This window comes from Tasmannia lanceolata, unplaced genomic scaffold, assembly GCF_043159265.1.
Source record: "Tasmannia lanceolata isolate RefF3 unplaced genomic scaffold, GAP_Taslan_0.1 ptg000002l, whole genome shotgun sequence".
Lineage (NCBI taxonomy): Eukaryota > Viridiplantae > Streptophyta > Magnoliopsida > Canellales > Winteraceae > Tasmannia > Tasmannia lanceolata.
In genome coordinates, this window is record NW_027518679.1 from 24,033,198 (window position 1) to 24,048,781 (window position 15,584).

General features: G+C 39.2%; 1 protein-coding gene across 1 annotated transcript; it reads left to right on the plus strand.

Moving 5' to 3' along the window:
* Nucleotides 1-1,183: 1,183 nt before the first annotated feature.
* LOC143883044 (putative calcium-binding protein CML36) lies at nt 1,184-2,048 on the plus strand. Its single transcript, XM_077386412.1, has one exon. It carries the CDS (start codon nt 1,272-1,274, stop codon nt 1,869-1,871), a length of 600 nt encoding a protein of 199 aa, XP_077242527.1. The 5' UTR covers nt 1,184-1,271; the 3' UTR covers nt 1,872-2,048.
* The last annotated feature ends 13,536 nt before the right edge of the window (nt 2,049-15,584 follow it).

The following is a 15,584-nucleotide window of genomic DNA, read 5'->3' on the forward strand; positions in this document are numbered from 1 at the left end:
TTTCATAGGATAATCCTAACCCTCCGATCTATAGAGGAAGATGAACTGGACTATAAGGGCTTACGCCAAAATATAGAGAAACCTCTATAGATCAGAGGGTTGGAATTATCATGTGGAAATGATTTTTGTGGCACAACCTATTTACGTTGTGTGGCCATCATCCTATCGTATGGTCCGTACATAGTCCTGGCAAACAGTGACCCGGACCCGCGGGTCCAACCGGCCTGCCCGTAATTTACAAGACCCGAAGTGACCATTTGAAATTTGACCCGGCCAGTACGGTCCCGTCAAAACTGGGCCGGGCCGAGCCTGGTTGACCCGTGGGTGCCCGTAAAAACCCAAATGATCGAGATTTTATATGGTGTAAGCCCTTATAGTCCCGTATTTTTCAGAAAGTACTATACGGACCACATCATAGGATGATCTAAACTGTCAATGTGATGGAACACAACGTCAATAGGTTGTGCCCCAATAATCGTTTCAAAAGGATGATCCTAGCCCTCCGATCCATAAATAATAATATGCAATTGCTCCATAGATCAGAGGGCTAAGATCATCCTATGGAAATGGTTTTTTGGGCACAAGCTATTTATATTATGGCCCATAACATGGACGGTTTGGATCGTCCTGTTATAGTGAGGGAATAAAAACAGCATAACAAAAAAAAAAAATTGGGTGACCCGCTTGTCCACCTGGCCCGGTGTGGGTTCACCAAATTGTGACCAGTAAAATTCCGGGTCATTTATGACCTGGCCTGTACCACCGGACAGGTACCGGTCCGGCCCACCCGTTTGCCAGGTCTATCCATACAGTAATTTTTGAAAAATACTAGACTAAAAGGGCCTACACCATATAAATTCTCTAACAACTATTCCTAATACACTATAAGGAGATGACCCAAGGAAGAAAGGGGTACGGATATATTGTATCTCAACATTTGTATCCCCATATTTTTCAAACTCGAACCAAAAGAGACCCAATGTAGACTAAAAAACGATAAGTACTAAAAAGAGGCTCATCTTTCTTCGCTTCCCCTTCGCTCCTACCTAACACGCGACAGAAAAAGCCAAAAGAAAAAAGTGCCAAAAGAAAAGAAAAAAAACATGCAAATTACATTTAAGTCCCTAAAACGAAGCTTCGTGGAAGCTCACTCTCCAACTCTCCAAATCCCCACCATTTAACCACCACTCCCCTCCCCTTCCTCTCACCTTCTTTTCCTCATCTTTCTCATTTTCATTTCATCTACATTTCATTTCATCTCATCTCTAGCCATGAAACTTAATCTCCGATCCCTTTTCGGATCCAAAAAATCCCGTTCCATGTCCAAATCCGACCCATCTTATTTCAGCTCTATTTCTTCTACCTCTTCCAAAGAAACCCCAAAAAGCGTTCTCCACCCGAAACTCAACATATCGGGCGATTTTTCTGATTTTTCGGCCGATATTAGTTATGACGTTATCGAGGTGTTTAAACTCTTCGATAAAGATGGAGACGGAAATATCTCCCGACACGAGCTCGAGCTCGTTTTTCAGCGGCTCGGAGCCGAGCCGCCGAGTGATAAGGAGCTCGGCTTGATTTTAGACGATGCTGATCAGGATGGGGACGGCTCCATCAGCTTGGAAGAGTTCGGCGCGCTTTACTCGGCTTTGGGTCCGGTTTGTCGGTCCGAATTGCTTGACGCTTTTAATTATTTTGACACCGATCGTGACGGGAAGATTTCGGCAGAGGAATTATTTGGTGTGTTTTCGACGCTCGGAGATGACCGGTGCACGTTAGAGGAGTGCCGGCGCATGATAGAGGGAGTTGATACGGATGGAGATGGCTTTGTGTGTTTTGAGGATTTTGCTCGTATGATGGAAATCAGGGGTTAGGGGATTTTTCTTCTTTTTTTTTTTGGGTTTTTCTTTTTCTTTTTCTTAAGAAAAAAGGAAAAAGAAAAAAAAAATTGTAAAAGTGGTCTGGGGATGTTTTGTATGATACCACGATTATATTATGTATGATTGTAAGAGGCCAATGAAAATTAAAGGCAAGATCCTATCTCTTTTTTATTTGGTGGAGGTTTTAAATCTTTGAAATCAAGTTGATTGGTTTAGTACTTTAATTGGATGGTAGTGATGATTGGGTATTTTGATGTTGGAGAATTTATTTAAAACGTTTTTTTGTTTATTTTTTAAGAAATGGGTGTTTGTTTATTTACAAGATGAGGTAAGATTCAAAGGTTCAGTTTAAACATATAATTATATACAGGATTTGCTAGGCAATTTTACAAAAAATCATTTGTTGGTTGTTAAATCTGGACTAGCTCGCTCTTACTCTCCTATACTTAAGTCAGACAGAGCAACAATTGGTGTCGTCCATGGGAACGAAGGAAAGAAGACATGAGCATGGAACAGAGGAAGAGTAACCAAACACTCGTCAAGACTCGCACTCCGAGCACAATGCGTGATCTTCTTCAAGGCATGGTTCTTAGAACCGGCCTCAGTCTACCGACGGCCACCCAAAGCCTCCCATTCAGCCTAACATCATGAGACCGTAGCCATGTCATTGAGTTAACCCAACAAGTCGAGACTAGGGCTGCAAATGAACCGAGCCGGCTCACGAACATGTTTGGGTTCGGCTCGTTAAAAGCTCGGTTCGGGCTCGTTCGTTTACTAAACGAGCTGAACCCGAGCCCAAAAATTAGGCTCGCCAAATAAACGAACCGAACTTGAGCTTTGTATAGTTCGGCTCGGAAAAGCTTGCGAGCTTTTTAAGCTCGGTTCATAAACGAGCCGAGCCGAGCTTTAAAGCTTGGATTATGTTTGTTTTTATATATAAAATAAAAGAATGTGGGTTGTTTATCACAAATGAAAGTTTGGCCGAGTGGTTAAGGGGTTGGATTTAGAGGAGTCTTGGGTTCAAATCCCACAAATGTATGTTTTAACATTCTTGAGCCGAGCCGAGCTTAAGCTTAGTTCGTTCCACTTAACGAGCTGAGCCCGAGCCGAGCTTTCTCGAATATTTCACGAGCCTTCATAAAAACTAAACGAGCCGAGCCCTCGGCTTGGCTCATTTGCAGCCTTAGTCGCGACCCTAACCGACCTTGTCAAAAGACTGGCCATGAAGACAACCAGGCACCCTCCAGGAAAAACACCAATAGCCGATCAGACTTTGTCTCAAATCCTGACCAATCAGCCTGGCTTAGTCGCAATGTGGCTTGTACTTAGACCTGGCAAACGTGTGGGTCGGGCCGGGTCAACCCGCAGGTGCGGGTCACACGGGTCGGGTGAGGAAATGACCCACATTTTTGCGGGTCAGAATTTAGGTGACCCGTGTGGCCCGCAGGTGGGCTGGGTCAACCCGCGGGTCACCCACAAATTCAAACAGTTGCTTATTTTGGGAAATGTTATGACTGGATTTTGATGAGGGCGGTATGGCCGGCACCTTGGGATGATCCAAACCGTCCATTAGATGGCCCACAGGCTAAATAGGTGTTGCCCCTAACCCTCCGATCTATAGAGGGTTAGGATCAAGTGATCAACCCTCTAACATTCAAATCGGAGGGTTGGGATCAACCTATGGTGCTAGCCATAACCTATTCAGGCATCAAACCCTTAAAAAATAGATTAGCATGACAAAATCACTATCCTTGGCATTAGAAAAAAAAAGCCATCTAACTAGATTAGCATAACAAAATCACCACCCTTAAAAAAGCGGGTGCCCGCGGGTTGACCCGACCCGACCCGTGTTTTTGCGGGTTGGGTCACCCGCAGGTTAGTTTTGACAGGTCACTACAACTCAGACCCGTGCCCGCAAATTTGCGGGTGGGTCGGGTCGACCCGCGGGCAGAGGTCGCTTTTGCCAGGTCTACTTGTACTAAAGAGCTGACCTCACAGAACGCGGTTGTCCACAAGAAACGGAATAGATTGGCCAACCAAAATCAAGTGCAAGATCCTCTTTTCTTATATTATCTTTACCAGAAAAGGAATAGATTAGCTTCACATTTTAGAGGTTTTATATGGTGTAAGCCCTTATAATCCCTTATTTTTCAAAAAATTACTGTCCGGACCACATCGTGGGATGATCCAAACCGTCCATAAGATGGAACACAACATAAATAGGTTGTTCCCCAAAATTAATTTCCAGAGGATAATCGTAGCCCTCCGATCTATAAAGGTTTCCATAATATTCAGTTTCTCTATAGATCAGAGGGTTTTTGCAGCTGAATTTTGCAGTAGAGAACAGCCACCTCAAATGAATTAATTTAATAAGACAAAATCTACTGAAAAGTGAGGTGTGGCTGTTCTCTCATGCAAAAGCCACAAAATGTTCCCAAAATTCCCTAGCAAATCCTAATATAGTCCATTTCCACAGCTCACTTTTGCATAGGAGTGCAACCTGAGTCGGGTTCAACTAGAAAAAATGTCGGGTCGGGTTGCTTTGAGTTCAGGTCTGGTTCGGGTTCGGGTTGAGTTTTCCCAACCTAGGTTGAGGGCTTGGGCAATCCGACCCGAGTGAAATTTGACATTTTTAATCATTTTTTTTCTACTAAGCTTAAAAACTCGGGTTGCGTCGGGTTGAACTCGGGCAGGTCGGATCAGGTTGGAAAAAAAAGGGTTCCTCTGGTCGGGTTGGAACTCGGGTCGGGTTAGGTTCGAGTTGAGTAAATGGTTCCTCGGGTCAATTTCGGTTGGCCTCAACCCAACCCGAGTTGCACCCCTACTTTTGCACGAGAATAGTAACTCAAATGAATTAATGAATAAGACAAAATCAGCTGCAAAATGCTAGAGTTAGAAGCCAATTGGCTTTCTGCGAAATTGCCTAGTCAAAGGCGATTGATAAATTTGATAGATTATTAGATTTGTATTTTTCCCATCCAAGTAGGGGTGGCAAGAACCGAACCAAACCCGAAGAACCGAACCGGAACCGAACTGTTTAAAAATACTTTGGGTCCGGTTCGGTTCCACTGATGAAGAACCGAACTTATTCGGTTAGGTTCCGGGTCTAATGTTCTTGGTTCGGTTCTGGAACCGAACTTTATATATATATATATATATATATATATATATATATATATATATATATATATAATATTTTTATATTTCTATTATACAAATACTTATTAATATAAATTACTTATAATATTAATAAGTAATAGTTAATACTATTCTTATAATAAGAAAGTAACTTATATTATAACTTTAATTAAAAGTTTTTATAAATTATAATTAATAATTAGTAATTAGCCATTAGAACCGGAGAACTGGACCGGACTGAACCGATTATGTTCGGTCCGGTTCGGTTCGGTCCTACTATGTACTACGGTTCGGTTCGGTTCTTACGGTTCATGGAACCGGGAACCGAGAACCGAAAAAAAAGTAACCAAGGACCGAGAACCGAACCGGTTGGCCACCCCTACATCCAAGAGTCGTCTGCCGGCAAACTTGTTCGTTGTTGGTTGGGTGGTATGGTGTGTGTGTGTGTGTGTGTGTGTGTGTGAGAGAGAGAGAGAGAGAGAGAGAGAGAGAGAGAGAGATCCAACGCCCGCAAACTTGTTCGTTGTTGGTTTTTGCTCAAATCTTGCTCAATTCTGTTGTGAACTTGTTCAAACTCAACAAATTAAAGTTTCCACTCTCTTCGAATCATCACCCACACTTGTCACAAGCATTGAAAGTTATACTATATAAGACTTAATTTGAAAAAAAGGTTTTGCTAACGAGTGCCGAGTGCCGAGTGCCCTTATAAGGGCACTTGTTAAGGTGCATGGGAAATGATAGTTTACACATACTTTGATAATAAATTCACAAAAAAATGAGTATTTTTATCAAACAGTGTGTAAAATGATTGGAAAATATCATTCCCAATGCACGTTAACGGGTGCCCTAAGGGCACTCGTTAGCAAAACCCTTTGAAAAATGCAAGATAGGTAACACACAACATTAGAAATTTTGATATCAAAAGTTACTTTTTGAACCAAAATTTTGGAGGGAAGATTGAAAATTGTAATCTCCCTTCCGTTTTTCAAAGCTCTTGTTTTTTTTATAGCATATTGTGACTTGAACCCAGAATCTAAAGTGATGTGTTATTGGGTTTCAACTCCAATGTGAGATTTTTAGTTCCACATTGGAAACTTGAAGGAACTTTCACACTCTTATAAAAGGTGGAGTGGAGGAAGGACTTGTGCCTTTTAGGGGGCATTAGAATTTGTTGGGTGATCCAGTTTTATATGAACCAAAGTTCACACACTAATACACACGTGCCGGGCTGGGTCAGGTTGGATCTGGGTTTCGTTAAATAAATAATATCTTGTAGGTAAAAACGGTTTTGTTTTTAACTAAGATAAAATGTTGGGATTTTAAATCAAAAAACGGTTTTGTAATTACACCATTTATGTTTATAAGCGTTTTTGAACCATTTCATCTTCTTCATGTGACTATTGGTGAAAAAAAGAGGCATTTTGCGCTCTTTAATGGCCATTTTCTCTTCCCAATTGGCATCTTCTTCTTTATAAAAGAGTGAGAAGGCAACATTCAGGTGATTACATAAGAGAAACAAACTGGTTTGCACTGCAAAATTACAGATTTCTCTCCTTTGTATTTTCTTCTTTCCTCTTCCGTTCTATTCCAGGTTTGAGCACAGTTCTAAGGTAATTTGAAGTGGACCAGTAAGCGAGAGCACGTCTACGGAGCCTCTGAGGGCTATTTTATCTTGGAGCGTCGATTCACAAATCCTAATTGCACTGTAGGGGCTGATACGATTCTTAAGGAAAGTGACCATGTGGCGACTCTAGCCATTCTTCCTCCTTCATCGATAATATTATTCTTCAAAGGGGTTTTCGTCAAAAAACATTAAGTGCTATAGTTTTAATTTCATTCTGGAATTTTCAACAATACATAAACATTGGGTTCAATTAACTCCAAATTCTGGTTCGATTAACCAAATTTGGGCATAAGTTGCACCAATTTGAGTTCGACCAAATCTGGGTTCAAGTTATAGATCAGTCCCTTCATTTATTTCATTTTCCAACAATATTAAGAATTGCAGTATTCAGATCTAGTACTTTTCTAACACAAAAAATATACTGGCAAAAAAATCTTATTCAGGATAGAGCGTTTGAACATTGGGTGACCCCACGAAACACTTCCATTCCTACTCAATGCGAGTGTCTCATGTTTGGGCATTAACCCTTGGATGTGTTTGATTAGGTGGTTGATTACTTTATGGAAAACACATTGAAAGCGGGATTCCGTTTGGAAAATAAAAACGGGGCTGACATTACCCTTGATTTGACCCTTTTAATGTGTATTTGATGCTTCTTATGGGGATCTGAGCTCCCTCTGTTTGCTTTCAGTGGACGTGCTCTAATGATTGATGCCTGTTTTTTTTCCGAAACGAAATCCCATTTTCCTAGCAGCCATGTTTTAAATTTCGGTTTTGGTACCTATTTCGGACCCCACCGAAATCCGAAATTTCCACTAAATCTAAAATTTTAGGACTGAAATTTTGTAATCTTTATTTTATATATATATATATATATATATATATATATATATATATATATATATATATATATATAGAGGAAAGTGTCTCTAGTCTCTCCCCTAGATAAGCTTATCTACTCCTCCCTTTAAAAAAACACAGTGGGCCCACGCTGTTTGGATGATCCAAAGCATTCTTTTGATAGGTCCTAACATAGATAGGGTGTGCCCAAAAAATCAGCACCAAAGGGTCATCCTAGAACTTCGTTTTGTGGTGCCTTGTGGTACCCAGAATGGACACGTTTATATGCGTCCATTTTGGACACGGTGTGCCCAACAAAATGAAGTTCTAGGATGACCCTTTGGTGCTGATTTTTTGGGCACACCCTATCTATGTTAGGACCTATCAAATGAATGCTTTAGATCATCCAAACAGCGTGGGCCCACTGTGTTTTTTTAAAGGGAGGAGTAGATAAGCTTATCTAGGGGAGAGACTAGAGACACTTTCCTCTATATATATATATATTTTTTATTTTTTATTTTTTAAATTTATTTATTTATTTTTTATTTTTATTTTTTTTATTTTTTTTCTAGAAATTTCGGACCAAAATTCCGAAACTTCGGCAAATTTCGGTTTCGGTCCGTCCGAAATTTCGGATTTCGGTCGAAATTTAAAACCATGCCTAGCGGTGCTCGTACATTATATAACCTAGTTTGATTAGGATTGTCTCTCCCTAATTCTTATCTTTATATATTTTCTTATTTATCCCTTTAAGTCTTTAAGTGCTTGATAGTAGCTTTTGACAGCTATTTAAATAATAAAATACAAGCTGAGATTGACCCATTCTCTAAAATAGTGGGTATTACTTGTCTTAATTTATTCGTGATTTGAATTATAGGCCAAAATGAATGAGAATGTCTCCTCAAAATTGATGTTAGAGTCAAAACTTGTGACAGGGGAAAATGGTTTTTTATTATATTTAATTTTTTATTATTTAGGAACTGTCTGGTTTGCAGGAATTTTCTAGAAACATTGTTAAACACTTTTCTTTTATGCTTGTGACAATCTATCGTAAATAATGCCATCCTTAAACTAATGCATTGAGAAGTGCTCACTCTGTCAAAGGTGGTCCCACCTATAATTAATCTGAATACTTCAACTGTTAGTCATTCTTTTGAATTTATTATAGCCTCAAAATTCACGCCACTCTTGAAAATCTAGCTGCTAATAATCTGTGTTTTATTTTTGGGCGTTTACATCAATGTAGTTTCTGGCCATTACTATTCAAGGACCAAAAAAATACAAACAATTCCCATGATTAGCGCAGATTTTGGCAATTGTACATTCAAATAAGGGATTATTTAGATTTGTGAAAAGATCTACTATTATTTAGATTGGTGAAGGGAAATGATAAATGTGCCCTTTTCATCACATGGGACACCCACTGCAGTGAACAGTGTACGTGGCAATCAAATCCGTTGAATCCTTCTGACGTGAAGTACGTCAACGCCTCTACCGTCATTATACACTCTGCTGGGTGTCCTAGTAATGAAAAGGGCGTATTTATCATTTCCCTTGGTGAAAGGATCTATTAGGTATGTCGTAATAGGCTTTCCTTATTATTAATACATGTAATTAAGAAGAGATTTTAGGATTTCACTAGGGTTGGTTGGTCCACACCTCAATCTATACTTATTGTGTTGTTGTACAAAAGCTAGTGAGGCTTAATTAGGGGTTTTGCTTAGCATTTGGGTGCTATGTAAAATTCTCCATTTGGCTGTCAATGTTGTTGGCGGGAATGTTGAGAAGATTGAATTCTGTAGAGTTGCTTCAAGGCGCGTAATCGATTTCCAAAAGACAAATTTCGCCTCCACTAGTTGTGTACAAAGGGGATCCGCGAATTGCCTCCAAGATACAATGAAGCATTGTAGGAAGATCCTACAAATGTTTGATGACGCTTTGCACAAGCAGAATCAAACCCAAAACGCCTTTTAAGAACTTCAAGCCTTAGAGAAAAAATATTAAAACTGTTTCTGCAGAAAACAGTCTTTAGTGTACTGTTTTATGAACAAACTATCTTGAAAAACAAGAGAGTAGGAGATTGATAGATAAAAAAAGAAAAGTAAAGCAATAACTGTTTTTCTATGTATTGAAAAGACAGATTTCAGCTCCTTTTATAGAGCATTTGATGTCTATTCATTAAGAGAAATATCCCTTCAAAACATCTCTTGGATTGGTTTAAATGCTGACCATTCGATCGCAACTTTTTATGATTTAAGTGTTTTGGATCATCCACAAAGTGTCCCTTGTGTTTGAAAATAATCCATGACTGCATAAGTGTCAAAGTAATCAATACCGGATTTTTGTGTAAACCCTTTGGCAACTAGTCTGGCCTTGAACTTCTCTATTGATCCATCCACTCTCATCTTCTTCCTGAAAATCCACTTATAACCTATTGGTCTTGACCCAGGTGGTAGGTCAACTAAAATCCAAGTCTTATTTCCCATGATAGAATCCATTTTGTCGTTAATTGCTTCGTTCCAAAAGGCAGCATCTTGTGACGTTATGGCTCCTACATAGGTTTGAGGATCACTTTCTATGTCTAAGTCTAACATGATTGAAGTATGGAGTTTTTCTTTTGTTCCTTCTACTAGATAGGTAACAAAGTTAGGACCAAAACTCTTTTCTTTTCAATCTCTTTTACTTCTTATATCACTAGTTTCACTGACTTCTCTTTGAAGTTCTAGAGGTGGTTCCATGGAAGTACTAGACTCAACTTCCTTTGGAATAGAAGTAAATCTATTTTCATAGAAAATAGCATCTCTTGACTCAATTATAGAGTTTACCTCAAGAAAATCATTAGGTTCTATCACTAGAAACCTATAGGCCTTACTATGAATCGCATATCCTAAGAAAATACATCCTATACATTTTTCACCTAATTTCCTTAATTTTGATTTAGAAACTTTAACTATAGCCCTACAACCCCAAACTTTAAGGCAACTTAAGTTTGATTTTCTTTTCCTCCAGAACTCATAAGGAGTTATATTAGACTTCTTACTTGGAACTCTATTCAAAATGTGACAAGCCCTAAGTAAGGCTTCACCCCAAAAACTTTTGTTTAAACGCGAATTTACAAGCATTGCATTAACCATTTCAATTAAAGTCCTATTTCGTCTTTCAGCTACTCCATTTTGTTGTGGAGTACAAGGGGCGGCAGTCTCATGAATAATGCCCTTCTGATTCACAAAAATCAGGAAAGTAATATTCACCACCCCTATCGGATCTTAAGCATTTAATCTTTGATCCACATTGGTTTTCTACTTCAGTTTTATACACTTTAAATTTTTCTAAAACCTTATTTTTGTGACTAAGGAGATATACATAACAGTACTTTGAATAGTCATCAATGAAAGTGACAAAGTATTTTTTGCCTCCTCTAGTGGGGACAATGTATATCACACACGTCACTATGAACTAGGTCTAACAAGTTATTATTCCTATACACTTTAGGAAATGACTTCAAAATGATCTTAGTTTGCATGCATATTTTGCATTTGTGTACCAAGTCATGTTGATACTTAGGAATCAATTCTAACTTAACCATATCAACTATTTTCTCAGTATTAACAGGTCCTAAGAGACTATGCCATAATGATAAAGAAGAATCAACAACATAAGCAAATATATTCACTTTATTAATATTCAATTGGAACATTCCTTCATACATATATCCCTTCCCTACAAAGGTACCCCCTTTAGAAAGAATAAACTTGTCAGATTCAAATACAAGTTTAAAGTCATTTTTGTTAAGAATGCTTCCAGATACCAAATTCTTTCTATCTCTGGTACATGATAGACATCGGTTAGAATGAGACATTTTCCAGATGTGAATTCAAGTTCCACCTTTCCTCTTCCTTTGACTTCTGTTGTCGACGAATTGCCCATGTAGAGCACACTTTTCATCTTCAATTATTTCATAAGATGAAAATAGATTCTTGTCTTTGCAGACATGCCTCGCACGGGAGTTAATCCACCAATCACTGCCATCTTCAAAGACATTTGCCTCTGAAATAATGGCCACAAGCTTTTATTTGTCTATTGGTGCACCGACTTCTTATCTTTAAGAAGTCGACACTCACTCTTGTAATGGCTAGGTTTGCCACAATTGAAACAAGCCCATTTTCTTTTCTTGTTCTTATTGAACTTCTTTTCGGGATTCTTGTTTATCTTCCAATTGCCTTTCCCTTGTTGGTTCGAGTCCTTAACATTTTCCACCAAATGAATTTTAGAGGATAGAGGTTCATGCTCTTCTTTGACTCTTCCTCAATCCTGAGGCATTGAGCCAACTCTTCAAGAGACATTTCCTTTTTCTTGTGCTTAAGAATTTTTCTAAAGTCTTTCCAAGTTAGTGGAAGTTTGTCAATTATCGAAGGAACAATGAAAGAATCACCAGGAAGAATGCCTTGTAAATGTATTTGACTTACTATATGTTGAATTTCATGCAACTGATCAAAGACCGACCTATCATCTACCAAGCAGAAATTCAAAAATCGACTTACAGTAAACTTCTTGCTACTTTCATTTTCCGACATGTATTTTGGTTCATGTGCATTCCAAACCTCGCTTGTTGATCCCATTCCCTGATATATGTCGAATAAAGTATTTGACAGGCGTTGAAGATGTGTCATTTGCAAATGTAGTCGTCTTGTTCCCATTTTAGTCTTGCACGAGTCTGCGCTAGAGTTTTATTTTCTACTGCTACCGGCTTTGGGGTTGTGAGAACACGGACCACTTTGAGCGAAGTGAGAATGAAGTGCAACTTCTTCTGCCACCGCTTGAAATTTTCTCTGTCAAAACGCTCAAGTGTGACGAAGTCTTGGGTCATTTGACGAATCGAAAATAACGTCATTGAAGCACTCAGAAACAACAAAATTTGTCTTCAGATTGTTGGTGGGAATGTTGAGAATATTGAATTCTGTAAAGTTGCTTCAAGGTGCGTAATCGTTTTCCTTAAGACAAATTTTGCCCCCACCAGTTGCGTGCAAAGGGGATCCGTGAATTGCCTCCAAGATACAATGAAGCCTTGTAGGAAGATCATACAAATGTTTGATGACGCTTTGCACAAGCGGAATCAAACCCAAAATGCCTTTTAAGAACTTCAAGCCTTAGAGAAAAAACACTAAAACTGTTTTTGCAGAAAACAGTCTTTAGTAGGGTGCACGTTTGGCCCTGTCAGCCTTGACCCACCCTGAGCCCGAACAGGGTCTAGACTGGATTTTCCAACCTTGAGGGCAGGTCAGGGTTCATTTTTTAGGCCCTGACTCAGGGTCGGGTTCAGGGTTAATACCTCAGGTCAGCCTGACCCGGCCCGGCCCTAAGTTTTCTATTATAAAATTGAACCATCTGTGCATGTTTCTTTTGCTATTGTTTTCTATTATCTTGGATTGATGTTTCTTTAGATTATTATTATTAATTGTCTTTCCTGCCCATCATGTTGCTAAATACATAGTCTTATTCTGTTTCCTTTCTCTGTTTATTGATCATTTTGTTCTATATGACATGTGGTTGCTTTATTTTTCCACTCTTAACTGGTATTTGTACTAGGGTCAATCAGGGCCAGCCCGGCCTGACCCGGCCCAACCAGGGCGGGCCAGAGCCGCGCTAAGCCCTGTAGGGCGGGCAATGGGTTGAGGTTTTTCTGCCCTGACTCAGGATCAGGGCAGGTTAGGGCCGAAATAATGTGATCCAAGGTTGGGCTAGGGTTTTGAAAAACTTGACCCAACTCGACCCTGTTTCATCCCTACTCTTTAATGCAGTATTTTATGAACAAACTATCTTGAAAAACAAAAGAGCAGGAGATTGATAGATAGAAAAAGAAAAGTATATAAATAACTGTTTTTCTGTGGGAAATGATATATCCGCCCCTTTTGATCACCAGGAACACCCCCTGTCAGTGTATCAATGACTAAAGAGGGGCTGGTGTACTTCTGTCAGAAGAATTCAATGCCCCTGATTACCACAAACATTGACAAGGGGTGTTCCTAGTGATCAAAAGGGACGGATCACTTCCTTTTTCTGAGTATTGAAAAGACAAATTTCTGCTCCTTTTATAGAGCATTTGATGTCTATTCATTAAAAGAAATATCCCTTCAAGACATCGCTTGGACTGGTTTGAATAATGATCATTTGATCGCAACTCTTTGTGATTTAAGTGTTTTGGATTATCCACAAAGTGTCCCTTGTGTTTGAAAATCATCCATGACTGTTGGGAAGCAAAAGACATGAACGAAATTTGAAAAACAGAAGTGAAAAGCGATGCCTATTTTCTCCCAACGAATAGATTTTCGAACACCCGCGGTCGACCAGGCTACCGCGGTCGCCCGCCGATAGGCTTCTGGACTTTTATTTTTTCCGATCCAAAGAACCACAATCAACCAGACTACCCGCGGTCAACTGGCCACACCTTTCTAGAAATCATTTATATTTCCAGTAACCAATCACCAGTCGCTCGAGAACCCCCGGTCGACCGGCCCTGTTTGAAAATTGTTTTTCTAATTTAAAATAACTTGTGAAAATACCATTTTGAAAATCTCTAACAAATGTAACATTGAACTCTTTGGAGACTTCTTGGGGTGTCTCCTGGGTAATTATATATTGCATGTATGATATGTAGCATTCTTGTACCCTCCTTATAACATCCAAGTCAAAATCCACAAAATAGGTGGAATTTGTGGCATGACATGAACAGGTAGGCCCTACTCCATCAAAACATTTGTAAAATGGTTCACCCCAGCCTATGCATGGGTTGGATGGAGATGATGGTCTTACACCATCAAAACATGAGGCATATAAGGGTGCGTCCCGGCTAATCAACACGTCAATTGTATAACGGTGGCTCCTACCCATGTATACATGGGTGTAAAATGGTGGGCCACACCTCCATCAAAACATAAGTTGTAAAATGGTGGGCCCCACCCATATGCAAGATGTTAAATAACATTCGTGAAAATAATATCTCATGGAAAAAATTCACTAGTCTAGCAGGCTTACAGATTTACATGAAAAGAGGAAAAATTTTAATTTTGAAAAATAATTTCCATTAAAAATGAGTTTACAAAGTGAAATGATACATTTGCTCCTTTTATAACTTGACAACCCTTCCAGTGTAAAAGAGTAGTCATAAATACACTAGAGGGAGCTGTCCCAAGAAAGGAAAAAAAAAAAAAAAAAACCCATGATCCCTTTACAAATTGTTACAAAATTAATTATCTTCCATTAAAAATTTTCTATGGAAAAATGGCAAATGATAGGTTACTTCTGAACAATTCCCTGTGAAAAAAATAGAATAGAGTGACATTATTAAAATCAGGAATTGTTGATGTGTTGCCCGTTTTCTCATGTTTTTAAGTTTAGCGAGGTCAAATGTGTTGAAAGTTCAATTCCGTGAGTGGTGCGGTTTTCGGCTGTAAGTGGTGACCTTTTCTTCCGATGTCGACATTCGGATGAGAGAGAGAGAGAGAGATGATTTGTGTCAATCAGTCATCCTAATGTTGCAGATACAGAGATAGATTTAAAAATGATCTCTTACCATGAGATGTGCCTATCAAAGATAAACTTGGCAAACGGGCGGGTCAGGCCGGGTTTGACCTAGCCCGCACAGGTCCGGGTCAAAAATTTTACGGGTCACTAAGCTTGGACCCGCACCCGGCCCGTACGGGCTGGGTCGACTCGCGGGTCACCCGGATTTTTGACATATTTTCTGTAATTTTTTCCCTTTTTTTCATGCCAACACAGCCACACGTCCACACTATAATAGGATGATCCAAACCGTCCATGTGATGGGTTGGGACTTTGGGAGCAAAAAATGCCCTAAATTAAAATAAAATAAAATAAATATTTATACAATCAAGAAGATCTTTTTACAAGATGATAAGAAAAGGGAAAAAAATGGGTAAAAAAATTTACCTAAATAATTAGTAGCAAAAGTCATCTTGATTCCATCTTCTGAGAGCGCGTGCCCGTGCGAGAACTTTAAGGCGTTGTTTCTGAAACAGAGAAAAGGAAGATCAATAAAATGATGGAAAAATTGTCAACTGGTGACAGAAAAATAGGAAAATAGTGAA

Coding starts and splice junctions, on each gene's coding strand:
- LOC143883044 (XM_077386412.1), top strand. CDS start 1,272: ATGAAACTTAATCTCCGATCCCTTTTCGGATCCAAAAAATCCCGTTCC.